Source organism: Elephantulus edwardii, unplaced genomic scaffold, assembly GCF_000299155.1.
Source record: "Elephantulus edwardii isolate Elephantulus edwardi_28Jun2011 unplaced genomic scaffold, EleEdw1.0 scaffold00040, whole genome shotgun sequence".
In the NCBI taxonomy this organism is placed as follows: domain Eukaryota; kingdom Metazoa; phylum Chordata; class Mammalia; order Macroscelidea; family Macroscelididae; genus Elephantulus; species Elephantulus edwardii.
Window position 1 is genome coordinate 15,786,143 of NW_006399790.1, and position 26,103 is coordinate 15,812,245.

A 26,103-nucleotide genomic window follows, 5' to 3' on the forward strand; every position below is an offset into this window, starting at 1 on the left:
GGTCAGGTCAGGATTAATGTGAAGACCCACTGCTGTTTCTCAATCTCTTTGAATCCTGCAGGGAGCAAAGGCCCAGGGCGAGCTGAGAGATTTGTACCCAGTGACCAAGAGACAGTTTGTAAAACATTGTGTAACTGAACACCTACCACAAATGAAAATACATGACAGCACAATGTGGTGGCCTGTAGAAAGTTCCCCTGAGCCAGCTCCAGCACTTTCATCACCTAGTCTGGACATTTGCTATGTCTGAAGGCAAATTTATGATGGAAGTTGCAGTTTGGATTCTTTCCAGCTACTACCTAAATGCAGTGTGGGGTCATTGCCTTGCTTTGTGATGACAGGTTCTTTGAAAATATGCGAAGTCAGGACCTGGGCTTATGTTAAGGCTTTTAAAGACTCTGGCGTGTACTGCACAGAGACCCATAGAGAGCAGGGGAAGGTGTATATTCAAACATTTCATATTCAAAACCTTCAGGTTGGGATTACCACGTTCTTAACAGATGTATTCCAAAAGAGAGGGGGAAGAATTCATGCTAAACTCCTCTCTCTTTTTAATTGGAAGCACACAAGCTCAATCAATTGCTAATCCAGATGAAAACCACATTATTGGGTTTCTTTCCTGAATCAGGCCTATGTTAATGGTACAGGTCAGCATAATTCAGGATAGAATTTTAAAAGTAGTGACAAACTTGTCGAAAAATTGAATACCTCCACACCAGCCTAAAAATGGACCTTAAGTTCTTAGAACCTCTGATGTTCTTTTAAATCAATGGGAAAAAAAATTTATGAACTGTATATAGAGAGTGCATTCATAAATGTGATGACGTATTTTATCACTAATCCAAGATATCGATATTAGAGTCTATTTTGCTTATATTTTAAGTGATTATACTTTTTTGCAATTCACTGATGATGTATCATTTTCAAACTGCTTTAAATATCCATTAGAGACAAATATTTGAAGCTATTACTTAATAGTAATTACCTTGAACTGTGCATTTCTAGTTTGTAATACATATTTAGTTAGTTTGTGCCTTTAGTTTCTTAAAGTTATATTTGTATTATATTCAGGAAATGCACTTTTTATCACTTACAGCTGTGGTTTTAATACTGCCTTGAACTATTCCTGTTCTCTTTACCACTCCCAAAGTTCTGGGAAAGAAAGGAAACAATAATAATGTCAACGAGTAGTAAATCTAAGAGAAACATTCTGGCGTTTCTTAATAAGAACACGGAGATACTGAGTACACCGCTTCCAACTCAGCTGAGTAGAAAGGATGCCTTCATTGGCGAGTCTTTCTGCAGTTGAAATTAATAAAGGAACCATTCATTTGCATTTCCTGATGAAAGTAAAAGTATTTGCAAGAGATAGACATGGATTTCTCACACCCAGAAGGCAGGTTGCTGCCACTGAACAGATCGATGCCGTTCAAGTACTTCAGAGTGAGAGCCCAGACCCTGGGCTCTCCAATGAAGAACGCTTGTCTTCGTGGATGTTTTTGCTAGTTAGGCCTATTTTATTTGTGTGTTCATTTTGTTTTCACTCTTGCACTATAGTCTAGGAGCCCAAATGAACTTCAAAGTTCACAGTTGAATAGCCATTTAAACACATTTATTTTATTTTTTTTTTTTTGGTCACTCTGATCATAGCCAATTTGAAGCATGGACTTCTGAAGAAGACCGATTCCCCTCATCCTTTGACAAAAGCCCTGCCACATGAATAAGCATAGCTTTTCTTTTTTAACCCAGTGAAGTAAATGTATAAAAATATATCTGAAATTTACTGTCCATTTATCTAAAGATCTATAATATATAAACTACATATATTACATACAACAGCCTAATGTGTAGAACCACAACTGTGTAAAATTTGCAAGTCACATGCTAATGACATAGAAAACTATAAAAATTCAGTTCTAATTTTCATTGAGTTTTTCTTTTCTATCACTATTGATAACAATTTCAAGTGTTCCATCCTTAGATCATTACTCTTTCTCACCCCCAATTTCTTTTTAGTCAGACCAGGCCCGACTGTAATGCCACCTGAGAGTCAGGGCAATGCTTTTGTATTCATAAGGAAGTGTCCATATAAGGAAGGGCAATTGTAATGGAGTTCAGTGGTACTGGAAGCAGGAGCATAGTACCAAGTATTGAACAAATCTTTTGGAGAGTTTATGATAGCTGGTGGACAAGCAGAAGGCTACAGATTGGAGGCACTCTCCTTGTTTTCTTGGAGGCATTCAATACACACAAAGCTGACCTGACTAGTTCTTCAGGTCTCAAGACTGCTCTCCCACAGCCTTCTGTAAGGATATTTTTTATTCTTCAAAAGAAAAAAAAAACCACAAAAAAATAGAAAACAACTAAAAAGAATAGTGACTCTTATGTCAATGTGTCCTTCTTATGAAAGCGATTAAGGACCAAATATACTACTGTGTGTACGAAGAAACTACTTCCTAAACAGTTACTGAAAATACTTAGAGTTAAACTTGCTGTGGATTTTGTCTTGGCAGTTGTCATCTTACATTATTTGTCAAAGGAAATGTGTTTGGCAGTTAAAAAAAAATCTTTCCTTAGATTTAGTGGTGGACTTTAACCTCTTAAATAAATGTTAGTATATCAGATTGTGTCCTTGGAAAACTATTTTACTTGTATGAATCATGACAATGTCTAAATCTTTACTATTCTTCTGGCAAAAGCATTCGTAAGAGGGAAGGAGAAGGAGAGGAGTCTAGCCTTTGTGTCAGAAAAGTATTCTTTTTAGCTGCTTACTTTCTCATGAAAAGTAAAGATGTTTACAGTGTATGCCAAGATTTTCAGTTTCTATATAACAACAGTTAGACGTTCTAATCATACTGAAAATTGTGTTATAATGGCCTGGGCCATGTTGCTAGGAAACAATAGGTTCCAATTTTGTATTCCTGCTCTCCCTCCTGTGCTGAAAAGTGACTGGATACTGTACAGGTTCATGTTCTCTGGCTGCAGTTAAATGGTCTTTTGCATTTTGCTCTGGCTTTCAGGCCAGAAGCATGCATTTTTTTTTCTACAAGAGCATCACAACAACATGCTGTAAATATTTAAAGTTCAAACATTATGTGTCGATATTTGAAAGGGGAAAAAAGTACTTTGAATATTTCGTTTTTAAAAAATAAAAGTGCAAACGAACACCGTTGTCTCATTTTCTTCATGCGCCAGACAGCTTTCTTCAGTCAGTCTTGTCACCTGAGATATGGAAAGGGGCTCCCTAACCACGAACAACAAATTCGAGTCTTCTGGAAAGTGTAGGTTCCAAAAGTAAAAAAAAAGATACCGATCCTGGGAAGATAGCGATTCATTTCTCTTTTTCACACACACACACACACACACACACACACACACACACACACACACACACACACAGGTTCTCTGACACAAATGACCATTTACTAAACACAGAAGAGGAACTGCTCCAAACTTAGACACAGTTGTGGCTTCTTTCTCGTTAAACTGAGGGGAGGGAACTAGGAGGCCAAAGCATCCAAACATGTTGGGGTAAAAAGTGGACCTGAGGAGGTAATCATGAGGACCTCAAAATGAAAGGTACCATGAGACTGTACATCATGGGTGATTACAATGACCACTTGACATGTCTTGTTCAGAGGAGGGCATTTTCTACTCTCTCTGGGAAAGTTGACCAACAGATCTCGCAAAATTGAACTTGACAGTGTGTGTGTGCGTGTGTGTGCGTGTGTGCGTGTGTGCATGTGTGCGTGTGTGTGTGTGTGTGTGTGTGATATACCATTGAGTCAGAACCAACCCATAGATGACCCTCCAGTGGGATTTTTTTTGAGGTGGTAAATTGGACATCCTTCTGTGGAGCAGCTGGTGGATTCAAACCACCAGCCTTTGGGTTGGCGGCACAACTCCTTACCACTAAGCCACCAGAGCTCTTGGACTTGACATTGTTGTTGGATGCTTTCAAGTGACCCTATGAACAACAGATCTGAACCTTGTTCTATCCTGTGCCATCCTCACACTTCCTGTCACGCTAGAGCCCATTACTGCAGTCACTGTGTCAATCCACCTGGTCGAGGGTCTTCCTCTCCTTTATCCTCTACCTTTTCAAGCATGATATAGTCAAAACAGTCCATTACTTAAATTTGCCCACGGTCCTGGAATTTTCTGCATTGCAAAATGCCTGCTGCCTCTTTAGTCACTGATGCATACACAGAGATGGTACAAAGAGGGAGCTCTGATGGTATAGTCCATAGCAAGTTGCCCTGCTAACCCAAAGGCTGTTCCACTCTAGTGGTTCAAATCCACCAGTGACCCCTTGGAAGACTGATGGTCAACCTCCTCCCATAACGATTTACAGCCTCAGAAATCTGATGGAAGGTCACGAAGAGTCAGAATCAACTCAATAGCAGTGGATTTTCACGACAGTCAAAAGATTCATGGAGCAGAAGATGGTGTTGGGAGTCTCAGCACAACCACACAGGAGCAGTGAGGCCTATTTGTATTACACGAGGGTTCAGGCATGATAGTAATGCATAGGGACTTGGGGGTTTTGTTTACTTGTTTTCAAAATACCCTCCTCAGAGTATAAAAGGATCGAGGGTGTACTCTCACATTAAATGACTTATTAAAAGGAATAACAGATTTTTTTTTTTCCATATCCTTTCTCCACTAACTCTTAATTTGGGAGATTCTTTGACTATCACCACTAGTTAGGTAAGTTATATAATTCTAGTGCCTCAAATAGCCCCAGAAAGTTAGTAACATTTAATTCTTCCTATTTGGAAAAGTATATTAATGGAAACATAGATTTATCTAAGGTCATGTGGCTAGTCAGTGGCAAAGCTGAAGAGAAGATTCTGGTCTCATACATTCCTGCTTCGACTCTCTCTGAGGGCATGTGGTTCGAGGCCACCAGCTGCTCTGTGGGAGAAGGATGGGAATCTCCTCCCTTGTAAATAACTGCCTCTGAAAACCCGCCAGAGGGTCAGCTGTGGGTTGGTTCTGGCTCTACAGTGCACAACAACAACAACTCTCTCTGTCCAGTACTGACCATCACTCACTCCCTCATTACCATCAAGTTGGAGCTGACTCGTACCTGACCCTTCATCACAGTTTCCAAGCCTGGAATTTTCACAGGAGGAGATCACCCATCTTTCTCTCTCCCCCTGAGCCACACGAGAGGGGCTCAGCCCCAGAAGCACAACTGCTCACGTTTTATGCCAGCAGAGCTCCCTATACTGATCGTGTCTCCCCCCCCAACCCCCCCGACACACACACACACACACACACACACAGAGAGAAAGAGAGGGAGCTCTGGTGGCCTAGTGGCAAGAGGCTGCACTGCAATCCCAGAGGTAAGTGGTTCAAATCCACCAGATGCTCTGCTGGAGAAGGAGGGACAATCTCCTCCTGTACCAGTCAGATCTGATTTGACGGTACACACACACCAAAAAAAAGAATAAAATTTAAAACTTGAGAGAGAAGCAGGAGGTGAATGGGGGGGGGGGCAGGAAGAGAGAGAGCCATACATTGAAAGGCTCTATCCAGACCAGACAAAGAGGTTTATTACATCTTTCTGCATGGAAAATGTTTGCTTTCAAGACAAGCAACCTAATGAGAATTCAGCTTTTTACTTCAGCTTTGACAGTGGCCCCAAATTAGAAAAGTGCCCAAACTGGGTAGTTTGACTTCCCCACTGGCTGCAAACTGCAACACAATGGTGTCCTATTTAATTGCAAGGGCAAACACAGGTGACAAAGTTGAATTTATAGCACCCTAACAGGAACGCCAGGCATCTCGTAACCTTGGCGTGCTCAAGGGCAAAGCTGGGTTTTATTATTAATAGACTTTGGATTTGGAGCTCAGTAAAGTGAATCAAATAAAATATAAGCTGATGCCTAAATACACTGTAACAGATTTTAAGGCTGATTCTCACATTTTTAATTTCCCCCACACACACACACACACTCCATTCCGCCACAAGGAACAACCTAAGTTCAGTCCTATGTTTATCCCAGAGGACTTAATCAGAGGCATTCTCTGTTGACGTTTTCTACCTATGTGCTACCACAAAGGTCCTCTGCCTGTAACAGCCAAACAGACAATTACCTAAGCTTGTCACCCTCCTGACCTTATCTCCTAAGAACAAATTTCAGAGGAAATGAACAAGTATTTGATAAGCTGTCATGTTCCTCACGAGTTGGCTGACACTTTTTCCCTCCTTGCAAAGCTGTGTATGCTTGGAAATATATGTGCATTTTTCTCCCTTTACTCAGCATCTTACGGGTATATGTTAGCACGGCCATATTTTAGATATGGCAAGGATGTGACCTTTCTGTAAAGGTGCAAGTTATTATGTACTAGCGAAGATACTCTGGTTGGGAAAGGGGGGAACTAAAGGGGGGAGAAGGCAGAACTTGATGAATAAAAAAAAGGCCAAAGAAGACAGGGGGAAGGCATCTCAGCTTGCAAGTTCGACAGTAGCAAAATCTTTTCCCAAGGAGTCAGTAGGATGGCCTTCCTTGATGCTGTGTTTAGCATCTAAACAGTTGTTGTTGTTGTTGTTGTTCGGTGCCTTCCAGTCGAGTGTGACTCATAGTGACCCTATGGACAAAAGATCTGAACCCTGTTCTATCCTGCGCCATCCTCACACTTCCTGACACACAAGAGCACATTGCAGCAGTCACCATGTCAACCCACCTTGTTGAGGGTCTTCCTCTTCCCTAACCCTCTACCGTTCCCAGGATGTCTCTCTCCAAGGAATAGTCCCCCCACCCCAGCAACATGTCCAAAATATATGAGGCAAAACTTCATCATTCTTGCCTCAAAAGAGCTCTCCAGCTGTAACCCTCTCCAAGACATATTTGTTCGTTCTCTTGGCCGTCCATGGGATGTTCAGTGCTCTTCTCCAACACCACAGCTCAAAGGCATCAATTCTTTTTCTGTTATCCTTATTCATTGTCCGGGTCTCAAATACATAGCAAGTAATCAGAAAGACCATGGCCTGAATGAGATGCTCCTTATCCTCAAACTGACACCATTATTCCTCAATAATGTGGAGAGGTCCCTAACTGCAGATTTTCCCAATGAAATGTGTCTCCTTACTTCCTCACTGCTGGTAAACAGTACCTGCCTCTAAATATTTTAAAAGTCATATTTCAAGACAAATTAGGTAAATACAATTTGCAAATACTTTATTAAAAGTGAAATTAATGAGTACGGGGAGAAGCACTTTTCAAAAAGGGTTCTGGTAAAAGAACATGCAAACTTAATTCGTGTATTTAAGATAATTCCAGGTTGAACAAATTAGAGTAAAAATGAGTCACATCTATTAAAATTGAAAAAAACTACAAATACTGAAGAATGATTCAAACATATGCAGGTTATTTTGAAAGTCTACTCTCTGAATTCCTTCACAAGTTCCAAAATGATGGATGCTTTCTCTGACTTCTAGAAATGGTGAATCCCCTCTAAGGCATCACTATGGTCATACCTGGCCTTTGCACTTTCATTAGTTACTGGCGTGTCTAGTCTAAGTCACAGCAACCCCACACATGTCAAAGGAGAACTATTCCATAGGACTTTCAAGGCAGATCACTAGACACCTCTGGGTGGATTTGAACCATTTGCATCCCTAGGGAAGTCCAAAGCAGCCATGTTAAAGCTCAAAAATTAGACTTTGCCAGTTCTGTTTCTCTGTAGTCCACTAGTATCAGCCACGCTCCTTAACACTCCCACGTAACCCAGAATTCCAGTCCCTTCCTTTATCATGAGACTTGGCCTTGGCCTGTGGACTATATGGATCAGAGAATTTAAGTTGACTCATTCTTTCTCTGAAGACACTATGCTCTGGGAACTTGACTTATCACCGTTTAGGGCTATTGTTTCCTTGTCTTTATTTCTTTTTATTGTTCTCCTATTAGGAACTTAGACAGTGAGCTGGCTGTGGGCCGGCCGGGACCAGGTGTTTTCACTTCTTTATCCCCTATTTCTTCTTATGGTTCATGAGTAAAGGGATTCTATGAGCCCAGAAGCAACTTGACATGTCATCAATCACTAAAGTCACTATAAAGTAAGAAGAAACTTGCTCTACCCATAAGAAGAAAATGCAAATGGTTACAAATTTATGCCACCATAAGCTGCTCTGTGTTCACAGGGCAGTTCTACTCTATCCTACAACGTTGTGATGAGTTCAATTTGACTCAACGGCACTTACTAACAACAAAGCTTCAAACTAGTCTGTGGCTTTTACGGTTCAATGTCAGAACTTTTAATAATAAGTTGCTTTCAGAATAAAACAGAAGTTCTTCAGTCTTCATCTGGTACTTTTTCTAACATAGTGCAGAGCTCAGTAAATCCCCAAAGAGCCCAAGACACATAGCGAGTGGGGAACATCGTGTACCCAACGTAGAACTGCACGTGAGAATACATAAACAAGCTCCTTACAATATAATCAAGCAGGGCATTTTTAAATTGGTAACTCTCAGATAATATTCCATTAAAAATGATACCTCTGACAAAAACTTAGGATTGTTTTATTTCTATGTGGCAAGAACTGACATTAAGCTTTTACAAAGTATTCAGTAGACTTTAAACTGGTTCCCTTTTTTTAACACAATGACTGAAAATAACCTCATGGGGTTTTTCCCCCCCACCTCAATCATCATTTCAACGCTGCTCATTATCTACAAAGTCCGTTTCAGCTTTACCATGAAGCTAGATGCTTCCATCACAAGGCTATGACGGGTTTAGAAATGCATTTGTAGCTCACTGAATTGTATTATCTACAATATACAAGACTCTCTCTCTCTCTCTCTCTCTCTCTGTGTGTGTGTGTGTGTGTGTGTGTGTTTAAATCAAGAAAAGAGTGTGTATTCTGGCATGCCATAGAAAAGCAAAAAGAGTAAGAGTGAGAGAATCAGACAGCTGGCAAGCTGACTAAACCCAAACTTCTTCAGGGTACATTTTATAGAAAGATTTATACAAATTTGCACTGTTGAAGTTCCATTTACATTAAGGTGGGTGAGAAAGAGTGAGACAGCTTCTAATGTGAGTGGCGGCCTCATTGACTTAGCAAATGTTTAAATTATTGAAAATAAAGAGCAAGGTGTTTTCTTTCTCTTCATGGTGCTTTCAGGTATACAGCAGGATATTCTCTTCTCCCTAAAGAAAAAGAATTTAAGAATCAAGATTAAATTACCAATAAAACAAGCTAACTAGAACTTTGTTGGTTGCACCAATGGGTTGATTCCAATTCATAGTGATAGGATAGAGTGAAACTACCCGATAGAGTTTACAAAGCTGTAAATCTTTAAGGAAGAAGGGCTGGTGGAGCGGTTCATAGCAAGTTGTGCTGATGACCCAAACAGCAATGCCTCTCTGGCAGTTCGATTCCACCAACTACTCCACGAGAAAAAGATAGGTAATCTCCACTCCTGGGATTTACAGCTTCCAGAAACCCATTGGATGATCAGCCATGGGTTGATTCCAATTCCAGGACAATGCATTTGAGTGAGTATATTTTGGATTGTTTTAGTCTTCACAGGAGCTGATGGCTTCCTCTTTCTCCCATTGAGCCACGAGAGTTTCAAACTGTTCTGGTGGTCTAGGGGCAAGAAGCTGCGCTGCAATCCCAAAGGCACGCAGTTTGAGACCACGAGCTGTTCCCCAGGAGAAAGGAGAGCAATCTCCTCCCATGAAATTAACAGCCTCTAAAAACCCTCCACAGAGCCAGCTATGGGTCGGATCTGATGATAACACAACAACAACAACAAACTTTCAGTTATCAGTCAACCACTTAGACAGAGCTCCTTAACTCACACTTGTAATCATAAATTTTCCAATTTTACTTAAGTCACAGTGATACAGCACATAAGCCTCAAGCAACTAATATTTTAAATAGAATTATCTTTTAAAAATAGAATATTGAGATGAAAAGAACCTAATTTAGGTAAATTAGGGTTCTATTTGCATGCCTATTATTGAGGGTAACTATTGACTCTGAGAAGAATGGGAATCCCAGAACACTTGATCGTTCTAATGCGAAACCTATACTTGGACCAGGAGGCAGTCTTCAGAACAGAGCAAGGGAACACTGCATGGCACAAAATTGGGAAGGGCGTAAGCCAGGGATGCGTCCTATCTCCAGACCTTTTCAACCTGTATGCAGAACAGATTATCTGGGAGGCTGGCTCTATGAGGAGATATGTGGGGTCAAGATTGGTGGATGATATATGAACAATCTGCGATATGCAGATGACACAACCCCACTTGCTGAAACTGAGGAGGACCTCATGCACTTGCAGCGGAGGCTCAAGGACTGCAGCCTTCAATATGGATTGAGACTCAATGTCACGAATACAAAGATTCTCACCACTGGGCCAATTGGCAGCATCAGGATGGGTGGTGAAGAGATTGAGATTGTTCACAGCTTTAGTTTGCTTGGCTCCACGGTCAACACTCTTGGCACCAGCAGCCAGGAAATGAAAAGACATATTGCCATGGGAAAGTCTGCTGTTAGGGACCTCTCCAAAGTACTGAAGAGCAATGGTGTCTCTCTGGAGACTAAGTTGCGTCTGATGCAGGCTTTGCAATCACTTTTATGCATCAGAGAGTTGAACAATGACCAAGGAGGAGAGAAGAATTGATGCCTTTGAGCTGTGGTTCTGGAGAAGAGTATTGAGAGTACCATGGACTGCTAGGAAAACAAACAGATTCATCCTGGAAAGGGTTAAACCGGGTGGCTCCTTGCAGGCAAGGATTTTGAGGCTCCGTCTAACATACTTTGGACATGTTGTAAGGAAAGACCGGTCTTTGGAGAAGGACATCATGCTTGGTAGGGTGGAGGGACAGTGCAGGAGGGAAGGCCCTCTATGATGTGGATTGATTCAGTGACTGGGGTAATCGGGATGGGAGTGTCAGAGACAGTTGCAATTGGCACAGGACAGAGCAGAGTTTAGGGCTGTTGTACGTAGGTTCGCTATGAGTCGCAAGCAGCTCGACAGCACATAACAAAAACAACAACAACAACATTCATTAATTTATTTCAACCACTTGAGTCTAATTGTCAGCTTATGCCTGCCTGAGCCTGGGACCTTGTCAAAAAGGATATAACAATGCATATTCTCTTATCCCAAGTAGTTATTTTTCCATCAAGGCACATCCTCTTACTCCAAACAAGTGGCTAACACCTTTCAACAGAAGAATAATATCAGACCGTTGCAGACATTTGGCTGCTATTCTATCTCTAGCTTGACACATACACCCTCTAATAACTTTGTTCAGGAGATGTAACAAATTGTGGCAGAGTAATAATAAAGTTGACTCATTTAATATCCTTTGCTATAATAAGATTTCATTCATTTGAGCACCACAATTCCCAAGTCAGAGTCACGTGGGTCTGGCCAACATTCGCTTCAAAGAGGAAAGAACTGACTAAGAAGAGGCAAAGGATATTCTCTGAACTATCCCATCTTTCAAATCACTGGGGTCTGAACTAGTGAAGTGAAATGAAACTTGTGTATCTCCAAAAAGGGGTAGAGAGATCAAGTTGAGGTGCACCCTAGAAAACATAACCCACTACCATCCAGTCAGTTCAACTCCCAGTGACCCTACTGGACAGAGAAGACTTGCCCCATAGGGTTTCCAAAGCTGTACCCTTGAGAGGAGATTGCCACAGTTGTCTCCTCTGGAGCAGCTAGTGGATTTGAACCACTCACTTTTCAGTTAACAACCTAACACGTGACCGCTGTACCACCAGGTGAGTGGAAAAAAAAGCAGATACAATGAATTCACTGCCTTTGAGTGAGTTCTGACTCACGGTGACCCCTTTTTGGGTTTCCAAGACTGTGACTTTTAACAGGAGACTGCTTCATGTTTCTCATGCCGAGCGACTGGTGGGCTTGAACTACTAGCCTTTCCGTTAGCAGTCTAACATTTAACTCACTATGCTACCAGTGGCACAGAATGTTTTGTATTTTTGCAAAGCCCTGTTACCAGTTGGTCGCAGGCTATGTTTTTCCTGTGCCATCGAGCTAATTCTATCAGAGACAGACCTCATAGTGTAGAGCTTTCCCACTGGGTTGTTGTTTTTTTACTGTGATCACTTTTACAGAGGACTCTCCGGTGGTGCAGTTTCTAGGCAGCTGTGCTGCTAAGTCAAAGGCTTCCCCTCTCTGGCGGGTGGAATTCAGCAGCACCCGTGTCTTCCATGCGATGAAAATGCCTTGGAAACCCACTGAAAGATCCAAACTCAATGGCAACAAGAATTTGAACCTTCACAGAAACTGATTGCCAGGACTTTGTCCTACTGGGACTACTTTGTCCACTGGGTTCAAACCACCAACCTTTCCATTACCAGCCAACCACAAAACTGTGTCGTTCAAAGTATCATTGAAAGGTTCTGTAGCTATTCTCTTTGTTGTTTGGTGCCATCAAGTTGAGATTTGAGCCCTGTCCTATCCTGTGCCATCCTCATCACCTCTGACACACTAGAGGCCATTGCTGAAGTCTCCATGTCAATCCGTCTCATTAAGGGTCTTCCTCTTGTTCATTGACCCTCCACCTTTCCAAACATGATGTCCCTTTCCAAAGAATAGTGTCAGCTAGTAACATGCCCAAAGTTTGTGAGATGGAGCTTTGTCGTCTTTGCCTCCAAGGTGCACTCTGGCTGCACTTTCTCCAAGATATACTTGTTCATTCTTTTGGCCGTCCATGGGATAGTCAGCACTACTCTTGACCATCAAAACTCAATGGTGTCAATTCTTCTGTCATCATTATTCATTGTCCAACTTTCAAATGCTTAGCAAGTGATTGGAAGGACCGTGGCCTGAATTCAGCACACATTAGTCCTCAAACTGACATCATAGCTCCTCAATAATTTGGAGAGGTCCTTGACAGCTGATTTGCTCAATGCAAAATGTCTATTGATTTCCTGACTGCTGTTACCAAGGGTGTTGATTGTGGATCCAAGTAAGATGGAGTTGTTGACAACTTCAGTCTTTTCTTCCTCTGTCATGATGTTGCTTATAAATTCTCTGATAAGGATTTTTGTCTTCCTGATGTTGAGAAGCAATCCAGATTGAAGGTTGCAGTCTTTGATCTTCTGCAGCAAGCATTCTAAGTCCTGCTCACTTTTAGCAAGCTATATAATGCAGATTGTTGATGAGTCTTCCTCCAATTCTGATCCCCACATTCTTCTTCATAGAGTCCAGCTTCTCACATTTTTTTGCTCAGTGTACAGTTTGAATAGGTATGGAGAAAGGATAAAATCCTGACAAGCAGCCTTCCTGACTTTAAACCTTACAGTGTTCCTTTGCTCTGTTCTTACAATAGCTTCTTGGTCTAGGTATAGGCTCCATAAGATCACAATTAAGTGTTATGGGATTCTTCTCAATGTTAGCCATAATTTGTTCCACACAGTCAAATGCCTTTACATAGCCAATAAAACACTAGCTATCCTTCTGGTATTCTCACAGCATGTAAATAGTTACCTGTCCCCCTTGTTTTGCTGACCATGACAACTCGCTGTCTCATTTTTTTTTTCTTACAAGACTTCTTCATACAACTACATGGTTGTGAATAAATTGAGTCGTAATTCTGAACTTCTAAACTCTGTCAGAAATTACCAAGAGATCATACCTGGAGTACCTGATGTAGTTCTAGCAGGGGGCTTCTTCTTTCTCAACTGGATACTGCAGAGGTATTACAATGCCTTGATCTGGCTTCTGAAATGCTGAAATGAGATTTTTTATTTTCCGGAAAAATCTTTTATGTACCCCAGGAGCTGTCTGGAAAAGAAAAGGCCAAGCAAATTATTTACCTACCTCATAAGGGGGAAGTGGAAGAGACCTACAAGATGTGTGAGGAATGCTTAGAAAGGTAACATTTGTGTAGCCTGTCAAATATTTGAAAACATATGGAAAAGAAAAAAAAAATAACACCAACATTCCAGAAAGGCTTACTTTGGTTGGCTGAATTTCCCCACCAGAGGAGCTAATGAGCTGTCATTTCAGCTCTCCCAAGGGTAGTATTAGTTTGTACAAGCTCTTGCTCATCGCCTTGCCCTTCCTGCCTGCTACCCATCATACATCCTGAACCTCGAAGGGTATACAGGCCATTACCCACAATGAATTCACCAACAGATAGAATGCAGTTAAACACAGGGGGGAAAGAACACAAATCCTACAGGTCATTAATAAAAAGCCTGAGGAACCAAAGACACACACACACACACACACACACACCCCAATAATCACCTATCCTCTTCATCATTGCTCCACAATAGAAACGACTACAAAGGAAATGCTAAGTTCACTGTTAATGATACACACAATGCATGCCTAGCCTTCCCCATACTCTTTCACCTCCCAGTCAACTGTGCTTTTTAGCTTTCGCACTAATTTTTTTTTTCCTCCTTGAGAAACCTCCCTGTCCTCTCCCAAATTGTCAACACTCCATTGTGACACAAAAATAAAAGACTCTATAAGGTCACTCTTCCTTTTGTACTCATTCCATTTTTAAAGCGGTCATTATTTGTAGGTTACTATTAAGATGGATTCCTTTCCTGACACCTGTTCTCTTGTAAAGACACTCACAATTGCCCTCAAAGGCTCACGAGCCAAGCTTTAGGCATGCAGCTCAGAATTGTCATTTTGCATGAAATAAAATAGTATTGCCAGGAGCGAATGAACAATGACTAGCCTTTTAAAAAAAAAAAGTTGTTTTTAGCTATTCCATCTGGAAGGTTTTTTGAGGTGGGAGCTGTTTGTTTGGCAGCATTTAATGAGAAAATGTGAAGGCTAGCAGGCAAACTTCTGTCAACGAGACTAAAAGCTGAAGATAGTGTGGTGGTTATAGTTAGCCTTGGTCATTTTCTACCCTGGAGGGAGTAATTTTTCATACAAAACAATGCAAAAGTTACAATAGAATGTTCTTTTCAATTCTAACTCAGTATTCACCCATGGGCTCCCAGAGCCAGGAGCCTCAGTAGATGTAAAACACTGGTTCACTTAGCTCCATCCCTATGGTCGAAACAGCTTCCCTAAACTCTACTGAGATCTTATGTGAAATAATCCCCAGCTGTTCTTTCAGTGGCTCAAACAGTCCTTTGACTCCAAAATTGCATTTACAAATTACAAAGGTAGGCTAAAGACAGAACGCCTCCTTAGGCCTACCATAGAACTTTTTCCATTTCATTTTCAAAGTACTTTCCCATTTCTTGCCCCCTTATTTCTTCCACCGACCAGGGTCACCGCCTGATTCAGTTCTTTTCATTTGACAGATAAGAAATTGGAAGTACAAGAGATTAATCAGTTTGCCCAAGGTCCCAGGAACAAGGAGGGGCCGCATTGGCACTTGATCTCAGCACCTGGCCTCTTTGTCTTCTCAGATTAGGACTGTACCAGGCAGGTTCTAGTATCACTAATTACTAACCAGATGAGAAATCACACACTCCCTCAGATTGGAAAGATTTCAAACCAAGTGTCTTTGTAACTGTTGTTGAGGCTTGTGAAAGAATTTATCAACAGGAACATTTTTTTTTTCGTTTTTAGGAGGACTGATGCACAGTTAACATTGTGCAAACAGGCAGGAATAATAACACGGGTATGGAAAAGCTGTCCGAATTTAGTATATTCTGTGTCACTGGAAACTGGCAGACCTAATTTATAGTGTTTTTCTTAGATTACTAAGTAAAATTATTTAGCATCTACTGATAAACAAATGCCAAAAGAAACCCCAAGGCTCTGAAATAAGTTAGCAGAGGGAGGGCAGCCTTGTGTTAAACACGTACTGCTGACAATTAATATTAATATGTGATACGTTGGCTGGCTGTAATATTTCCTAAGCTAACTATAACACAGTAAAATTTTAGCTTGAAATGTTTGGCTAAGTCATTACACTCTGCAGTGAGCAAATTGAAAAAGCCTATCTAAAAGTAGAAACATACATATTTTTTTCCTTCCTAACTCAGTCAACCTGGGATTCATTTTCATTCTCCTCTTTGCAACAACTTTCAGACTTCCCTAGATTTCTAGTATAATCTTTACAAAGACAGTGACATGATTTTTCCTGCACTGTGATGTACCAAAGAATTGTTCCTCAAAGCAGTATATAAATATCTATCATTTACCCAATTGTGAGAATAGCTTTACCACAGAATCACACCACTGACAACTCCCATCCTGTCGCTGAACCTAGCTATTGTTCAAATTTACACATTTCTTACACTGTCACCTCTTAGTTATCCAGGAAAACATGTTTTGGATCACAGCTGGTCTTCAATATGCTCCTGAGAGAGTTCTTCCAGTCAGCTGGTAAGAGCTCTGAGAATACACACTAATTTAATATTCACCTCAACAAAACAACTTAGAAGGTGGATTTAGTAGGCTGTAAAAAGATGTAATAAGCATTTCAAAAATAAATCTTAAGAAAATAAATTCAAATAAATCTGAAGAGCTTTTTTTATTTATTTTCATTTGAGGCTTAATCCATGTCCAGCTTCTGGTCTTTTAATGAATAGAATTGCAACATTATTATCTAAATAGGGAGCTCTGGTGACCTAGTGGTAAGAAGCTGTGTTGCAGTCCTTTAAAGCACACGGTTCAAATCACCAGCTATTTGGCAAGAGAAAAAAATGGACAATCTTCTCCTGTGCAATTAACTGCCTCTGAAAACTTGCTAGAGGGTCAGCTATGGGCCGGTTTTGACTTAATAGTACACAACGACAACATTATATATATATGGGACCAGAACACTCAGTGTTCCTTAACATGATCTGAGAAGTACTCAACAAGCTATGTGTGATGTTACAGTTGAAAGAAAGCAAAGGAAGTTTAAAAATCAGGTTGCTAAACTCTAAAAACTTGAGATCTTTTTATTGAAAAGAACATTCTTCAGCAGCTGAAGTCTACTCCTCTAAGAAGGGCTATTTCTGGTAAAATAATACACAGACATTGGAAGCAGTAATGTCATCCACTTCCTAAACAACATGCCTCCGGAAACTCTATGAACTTTGATAAATGTCGATAGTTTTGTTCATAGGGTTGCTATGAGTTGTGCTTGACTCGATGGCAATCATCAACACCACCACCACCACACAGATATGTATATACCTATTATCATATACACAGTCTTCATAGTAAATTAATTATGATTTCTTATTCAATCTTCTCAACAGAGATGCAGAGAATTTTTTAAAAACAGATGTAAATAGTTTTTATCAGAAATGCTACTGATTTTCCTCTATCTGGTTGTATCCTGGTAAAAAATTTACAGGATTTTTGAAAATGTGTTCTAGTTCATTTTAGCAGTTCAAAATATCTGCAGTCTACAATTTGTGTAACTTAGATTATGTATGAATGTGCAAAGGTTAGATTGGGTCTCTTTTTAAGTCTAGTTATTAATAGGGACCGGTTAGTATTTATGCTTCCAAATAGCTCATAACGAAGTGCATTCATCATAGAATCAGGAGAAAGGAAAAGCACCCAGGATTGAAAGTTTTTGTTGTAGAGACTTTTCGAGTAGACCAAGCTGACATACAACCCTGGTTTATGAAAGGGGATTCACCCCACAGATACTTTATGGAGTGATACAGTGACTTTAAAGCAGTAGGGGTCTCTCTCTCTCTGTCTGTCTGTCTTTCTGATAAGAAAAGGATAAAAGGAAAATGTTCAGATTGAAGCTAGCTTGGGAACCGAAAGCATATACCCATTTGCCTCCTCTCTCCTTCTGCCACCCCCGATTCTCAGGCAGCCCTAATCATGCCCCGAAAGCAGCCAGCTGAAAGAACACTAAGACTCTGCAGAGTCTAATTTTAAAAGCACTGCAGTGTTTGCTGGGTTCTATTCTCTTATCTGAGCACTGCCCACATGGCTCAGTGCTGAGTCGAGCTTCCGCTATAGCGCTAACCCTTGGGAAGCCTTCCTTTGTCTGAAGTCCTGTGCTGCCTAACTAAGCCCCTGACTATATACATCCATTGGGCACTCTGGTGGCCTGGTAGATAAGGAATTGCACCACCAGCTGCTCTAAGGGAAAGATGAGCAGTCTCTTCCTGCATGATTTATGACCTCTGAAAACCCGCTGAAGGGTCAGCTAGAAGTTGATTCCAACTGGACAGCACATGACAACAATATACAATCCCACAGTTTGGGAGAGCTCAGTTTTTGAAGGCTGACACCATGCTAGGCCGAGTGGCTAAGATCTTCCTTTTTGTGCATTATCTCATTTAATCCTCAAAATGAACTCTTTAAATAAGGGATTACTCTTATATTCATTTTTCAGATAAAGACACTTTGTCACAGAAAAGTTAAGTTGCCTTCTAAGGGTCATGAAGCTATCAGGCAGGGATAAGGGGATCAGACATAGGACCTGGGACCACTCAGTATCTCTCCAAGAATTTTAGAAAATAGGATTCATGGTTTTTAATCTCCTCTTCCCCCACCTCATCCTACTCCATAACACTGAAACTTGTATTAGTATCATTCAGCAAAGAATTGCTGGCTTAATAATTTCACTTGGGGGGTTGGGTTTATATACTTTTGATATACTTTCCAAAGAAAGTTCAACTCAATCCTTCAGCTTTTGAAATCTTTCCCCCAAGGTCATACCACTCTTATATCAAGGGCAAGACAGGGACTAGAATTCTCTCAAAGCTTCTTAATGATCCATGAACAATTTAGAACTGGGGCTTTCCAGCTCTGAATCTGATGAATACTTCGGTGATGGATGATTTGATTTTGTGTTGATAAACCCAGTCAAAATTCCAAGCACCTCCCTGATGCCCACTGAAGCAAAAGTAAATAAAAGAGCTATACCTCAGCACTCCAAGAACCTGTTTTTGACTGGAATACTCGGTATGTATAAATGTAACCTTGGTACCTGTGAAAGAATAAACTTCCATTACTGACAAAGGTCAAAAGAACAAAGGGTGCTCTCAAATTGAGTTTGCCATTACATATAAATATCACATATATTTAAACACATTCATATGACACCATTGAGTTCATAGGCAGAAATGCTGGCAAATCTAACTTGTTGATGTAAATAACCTTATCTTCTATCTGGTCACAATTCCGAGTCTTGTCTTGTTGTTTGTTTGTTTTTTTTTTCTAATGTGGCTAGCTCATATTCCTGATTAATTTAGTTGAAAGACCATTTGGACCAAAGGAAATTAGGAACCTATTGGAATTGGTAAAAATAGAATTATTAAAAAGTGTGAACACATTGAGGTTTATATTCTCTTTAACCACATATAAAGCACCACAGGGAAGACATTATTTCACTGGGTTAAGGTACTGCCAGGCCTACTTTAAACTAGTAATATTAATGATAATACTAATATTATTCTAATATTGAGAGAGCTCTAGTGTCATAATCTGTAGTGAGATGTGCCACTAACCCAAAGGTCACGCCTCTCTGGTGATTTGAATCCACCAGCAGATCCTTTTCACAATGGAAAGGGGGAATGGGCAATCTCCTTCCATGCAATTTTTTAGATTCTGAAAATCTGCTGCAGGGTCAGCTATGAGTCAGTTTTGACTCGATGGCCATGAGTTTGGGTTATTATAATACATAATAATATTATAATACATAGTAATATAGTATTAGGGCAATCTCCTCCCGTACAATTACTGCCTCTGAAAATCCACTGGAGGGTCAGCTACAGGTCCGTTCTGACTCGATGGTACACAACATATACTAGGTAAGGGAGTTCTGGTGGCCTAGTGGCAAGAAGCTGTGCTGCAATCTCAAAGGCACGCGGTTCAAATCTACCAGCTGCTCTGTGGGAGAAATGTAGGCAATCTCCCGTGTGATTAATGCCTCTGAAAACCTGCTGGAGGGCCAGCAATGGGTCAGTTTTGACTTGATGATACACAACAACAAACATATACTCTATAACAGAGCTCTGATGATCTCGTGAGTAAAGAGTTGCATTGCCAATCTAAAGGTGGACAGTGAGAATCTACCAGCTGCTACATGGGAAGAAGATTGGCAATCTCTCCCCAGTGCAATTTACTGCCTCTGAAAACCTGCTGGAGGATCAGCTATTAGTCTGTTCCTACTCAATGGCACACAACGACAACAATATACTAGAATATTCCGTTGGAGTGGCTGGTGAATTCGAACTGTGTTCCTTGGTGTTGACAGCACAACCCCTTCCCACCAAGCCACCAGCCACTCCAATGGAGTGGCCGTCTCCTCCGATGTAGTTTACTGCCTCTGAAAATCCACTCAAGGGTCAGCTATAAGTCAGTTCCCACTTGAGGGCACACAACAGCAACATGAAGTTCTGGAGGCCTGGAAGTTCTGGTAAGGAGCTCCACCGCCAACAACCCAAAGGCACCAGGTTAAAATCCATCAGCCGCTCTGCAGGAGAAAGATGGACAATCAACAACAACATATATACCAGATTGCTTTTTAATATGCTATTGTTGTTGTGTGCCATCAAGTCAATTCCATACTCATAGTGATCCTATAGGTCAGAGTAGGACTGCCCCGTAAGAATTTCAACGGCTGAAGTCTTTACAGGAGTAGATCAGCAGGATTTTCTCTCATTGAGCTGCTTCGTGAGTCTAAACCACTAACATTTTGGTTAACAGTTCAATGCTTAACCATTGTACCATCAAGGATGATGTTATTGTTATTATTATGTGCTATCTCGTGGGAACCAACTCATAGCTGACCCTCCAGCAGGTTTTCAGAGGCAGTAAATTGCATGAGAGGAGATTACCCATCTTTTTTCCACAGAGCACAACTGGTGGATTTGAACCACTTGCCTTGAAGTTGGCAGTACAGCTCTTTACTCCCTAGGCCACCAGAGCTCCCTTTAATACTATGATAGTAAGTTGAATAGTAAGGATTTACTTCTAAAGTACTTGAAAGTCACCTTTTTAGATGGAGTAAGTATTCTCCTCTATTACTTTGTGTGTTTGCATATTATAATCTTGTATAATTTATTTCTACTATACCAAGAATTTTACATGCATTACCTCTTTTGGACCCCATGACAATCATACAAGTTTCATACTGTGAGACTCATTTTATTGAGTCTTTGAGAAGTTAAGTGACCAAAGCCATGTTAAAGGGCATTCAGCAAAGCTTGGGTTTGAAGTAGGCCCATTTCACTCTAGCTACTGAAATATTTATACACTAGTCACCATTTTTAAGTGCATCTGTTTATTGTTTTGTGTGCCATCACAGCTGACCCTCCAGCAGGTTTTCAGAGGCAGTAAATTGCATAAGAGGAAATTGCTCATCCTTCTCTCATGAAGCAGCTAGTAGATTCGAACCATGTGCCTTTAGGATTGCCGCACAGCTGCTTACCACTAGGCCACCAGAGCACAAGTGCATATGATAGTGTAACTTAATTTGTCTAGCAGACTTTCAGATTGCCTAAAAGTTAGGTAAATTTGATAGTGAATTCTTTCTAATTATTAATCAGAGCTGTGTATTTATTGAATAGATTTTTCAGGGTTTTATTCTATTTTATTCTTTGGGTCAGTAGTATATATTTGATTAGGACCTCCAGTAACCTCTGGTTAAAATAAATGGGTTTAAACTTAGAAGAACAAATGATGATAAGACATTCCAAACAGAAGGTCATCATTCTTGAGTAATGGACCACATTTGTCATTAATTCCTTTCAGAACAAAAAGTCTTTAAATATGCGAGTTAAATTCCAATACCATTAATCAATAATCATCAATGCTGATTACCTAAAGGGCAAAAAAAATCATCTAAAATGCTCAGAACTGTCTCATTTGACTTGTTTTACAGGACAAAAGGTCAATTTAATTGCTGGTGTTATAGGAAATGTTTCATTTTTGTTATGACATTTTTTACCAGAATCCTTAGATCTTACAAAAACTCGCTGGAGATACACCTATATCTAATATGCTGAATAGATAGAAAATATTACAGCATCAAAAATCTTTTTTTAAGCAATTCAAATCCACCTGAAAGCCCGCTGATTTTAGTAAGTACTCGACTGGGAACAAGGCAAGAGCTTTGATTTCCATTTTTCACCACAGGAACTCAAAACTTAAGGCTTTAAGTGAGTTTTTTTTAGTCACACAGCAAAATGGAGACTGAAGCAAAGAAAAAGCATACAGCGTTAGCTTCATTTTCTCCGTTGTTGTTGTTGTTAGGTTCTGTTACGTCAACTGTGACTAATAACGACCCTAGATACAACAGATCAAAACATTACCCAATCCCTCACAATTGCCACTGTGCTTTACACCATCATTGTATAGTCACAGTGTCAACCACTCTCATGGAGGGTAGTCTCTCCTTGGCTGACCCTCCGCTTTCCCCAAAAATGTTCTTTTTTCAAAGGGAGAGAGACAAAATCTCTCCGCCCTTGCCTCTAAGGAGCACCCTGACTGCATGTCTTCCAAGACGGATTTGTTTGTTCTTTGGCAGCCCATTTCAGTGCTCTTCACTAACTATGGGAAATGATTCATAACAATAAGTCTGTATACCACAGAACACCAAAGAATGAACAGATATGGCTTAGAAGTACAGCCAGAATGTTCCTAAGAAGTGATGAGGGCAACACTTTGGCTTATGTACCCTGGACGTGTCTTCAGGAGAGATCAGTCCTTGAAGAAAGACATAATGCTTGGTAAAATAGAGAGTCGGTGAACAAACAAGAGGAAGACTATCATTGAAAAAGATTGGCTCAAACAATGGGCTCAAACTTGACAAATGATTGTAAGGCTGTCACTTGACCAGATGGTGTTTCCCTTGTAAGGGAGTCATTAGGAGTCAAACCAACTAGACAGCACCCAACAATAAAAACAAGGGTGACATGAAAATTCATTGTTTAAAATTTGAATAACAATGCAAGCAAAATTCTACTCAGCCAGTTTTTCACTTTCTAAAATAGCAGGCCTCTGGAGAAAGAAAAAAAAAAAAGTACAGTGAATTTATCTTCTACCATCACTCAGGCTCATTTCATCAAAACAAAGAAGTCTGTTTTGAAAAAAAAATTGTTTCCTAACGAATCTGATCTTATCTTACTTTCAGTTAAGTAGCAGGAACCTGAGTGCCACTTCAAAAGTTCTTACCTACTTCACTGTCTGAACCCGGTGTCAATGGCACAGCAAACTTCTCGTCATTAACTCATCTTATATTAACAATTTCCTATCCCTCCCCAACCCCTCAAATTTCTGAATGAGCAAAACTGTTTCACTTCTCAAATAAGTCAGCAGTTCATCTGTTCCACTTTCAAATTGCTGGAGGAAACTGACCAAGGAACACCTGTAGTCAACCTTCATGATAACATAATGGAAATGACTTGAAACCACACAGCTCAAGTCGTGGTCACTGGATTGGCAGCGTCAGCATCACATGGGAGCTTGTTAGTAATGTAAATTCTTGAGTGTAACACTCCAAGAACAAAACTCTCTCATTGCCATTAAGTTGGGACTGACTCATCGCTGACCCTCCAATTGGTTTTCAGAGGCTATAAATCACATAAAGGAGATCACCCATCTGTCTCCCGTGGAGCCCCAGTGGATTCAAATCACTCAATTTTAGATTGGCAGAACAACTCTCTACTGATTAGGCCACCCTCAGGCCTAACCCTAGCCCTACTTAATTAGGATCTGCATAACAAGATCTCTGGCAGAATCGCTATGAACATAGAAATTAGAAAAGAACTGAACCAAAATGCTCAGAGAATGCCCACACCTCGTTGGATATATAGATGGAGACATTCCCAATGTCAATATTGGCTTCCTTCATCTACATAAAGCTCTTCTGTCTCCCTGCCCCCTGGTCACTCCATCTATGCTTCAAGATTACTATTTCATTTTCATATAAGCTGAAGCTTTATCCATTGTTTTCATAGAACAGTTTCAATCATCACCCTTCCTTCTCCAGCAGGATTTCCACTTTATTTTCTGTAGTTTGTACTATGAAGCAATAATTTTATAAATATAAATATTGAATATGTTTTACAAACTACACATACATTCTTCCCATCCGCTGGAAATCACTGTTTTAGAAAACAAAGCGGCAATGCATAGCAAAAGCTAAAAAAACCTTGCATTTTTAAAATTGTTTACCCAATCATCTTTGCTTATCTGCACACAATCCAACGATACAAATCAAAAGGTTTTGAAGAGCAGTTTAGCAAAGATTTTATAGTAGTTCCATGGCTAATAGTTAATAAAGTGGGATTAATCTGTTGTTGTTCAGTGTTGTCAGGTCAATTCTAACTCATAGCAACCAATAAAATATTTCCTAGTCTTCTTTACTCCTCACAATCATGTCTGTGTTTGAACCCATTTCTGTATCCAATGTGTCGATCCACCTTATTGAAGATCTTCCCCTTTTTCGCTGACTGACGATAACATGCCCAAAGCACTCAAGACTAAGTCTCACAATCCTTGCCTCTAAAGAGCGCCCTGGCTGCACTTCTAAATCAGATTTGTTTATTCTTTTCACCAACACCATAACTCAAAGGCATCAGTTTTGTTTTGTTTTGTCTCCCTTATTCCTTGTTCAACTTACACATGCAGATGAGGCAATTGCAAATGCCAAGGCTAGGGCCAGCCACACCTTAGTCCTCAGAGCAGTATTCTTGCTCTTTAGCAGCACTTTCAAAATATTTTTCAGAGATTTAATCTTTAGAAGGTTCCATTCATCAATTTTATCCTTTTCAGATTGAGCATTTCTGGCCCATATTTGACAGTCTCTTTATACCATAGACTAGGCCATCTAAGCTTGATCCCAGTTTGTCTCTGATGCACTTTATGGTTTTGAGCTTTACTCCCATGTCTCTGATCCACCTTGAGTTGGATTTTGTGCACGGTGTGAGATGTGGATCCTGTTTCCACTTTCCGCAAGTGGAAGTCCAATCTTGCCAGCACCATTTGTTGAAGAGGGTGTCATTTCCTCAATTTCATAGGTTTTATTTCCTTGTTGAATATCAGTTGATATTCAACCCATTTCTGGGTTCTTAGTTCTCTTCCATTTGTCTAAGTGCCTGTCATTCTACCAGTACCATGCTGTTTTGGATACTACTACTGTGTAGTAGGTTTTGAGGGCAGGGAGTGCTATGCTTCCCACTTCATTTTTGTTTTTCAGAAGTGCTTTGCTTATTTGGGTCTCTTTCCTCTCCAAAGAAACTTGACAAAAAAACCCTACTGATTGGGGGGAAAACATTTGGCAATACCATTTCAGACAAGGGTTTCATATCAACAGTTTGCAGAATCCTACATGGCCTCCACAAGAAAAACTCTGATAACACAATTACAACATGGGCAAAAGACACAATTACAAAATGGGCAAAAGACAGGGAAAGAATTTTCACAGAGGAAGATATTAGAATGTCCAACAGACACATAAATAAATGCTCAAAATCACTGGCAATAAGAGAGATGTAAATCAAAATCACAATGAGATACCATCTCACTCCAGTAGAAGTGACAAAGTTTATCAGGACAGCAAGTAATAGATGTTGGAGAGGATGGGTAGAGATAGGAGCTCATATATTGTTGGTGGGATTGTAAAATGGTACAACCACTCTGGAAAGCAGTTTGGCATTTCCTCAGAAAGCTGAACATAGAAATTCCATATGACCCAGCTATATCACTGTTTGGAATATACCCCAAGAGAACCAGAAAAGAAGCACAAACAGAGACTTGTATACCAATGTTCACAGCAGCGTCATTCACTATCACAAGAACATGGAAACAGCCCAAATGTCCAACTGCAAGAAAATGGATTGAGAAACTATAGTACATTCAAACAACGGAATACTACAGAGCATGCAAGAGCAATGATTTTGTCAATCCCTCCCTAACTTGAGAGGTACAGGAGAGCATTACGCTGAGTGAACTAACTCAGTCCCATAAAGACAAATACTGTATAAAACCACTATTGTCAAATTAGTATGAGGATAATGATATGGTTGCACAATTAGATGTGGGGGGAGAGGTGAAGGAAATGGGAAATATCCGATGTGAAAAACAATGTATAAGAACTTTGAAGGGAGCTCTGGTGGCCTAGTGGCAAGAAACTACACTGCAATTCCAGAGGTATGCCGTTCGAACCTACCAGGTGCTCTGCTGGAGAAGGAGGGGCAATCTCTTCCTGTAC

At 40.3% G+C, this 26,103-nt stretch overlaps 1 protein-coding gene across 1 annotated transcript in view; it reads right to left on the reverse strand.

Moving 5' to 3' along the window:
- Positions 1-9,118: 9,118 nt before the first annotated feature.
- SH2D1A (SH2 domain containing 1A) overlaps positions 9,119-26,103 on the reverse strand; it is a 38,914-nt gene continuing 21,929 nt past the window's right edge. Inside the window, 4 exon segments of the mRNA XM_006885109.1 lie at positions 9,119-9,159; positions 13,636-13,672; positions 13,674-13,784; positions 18,810-18,873. Of these exon segments, the coding sequence (XP_006885171.1) occupies positions 9,119-9,159; positions 13,636-13,672; positions 13,674-13,784; positions 18,810-18,873 (253 nt within the window).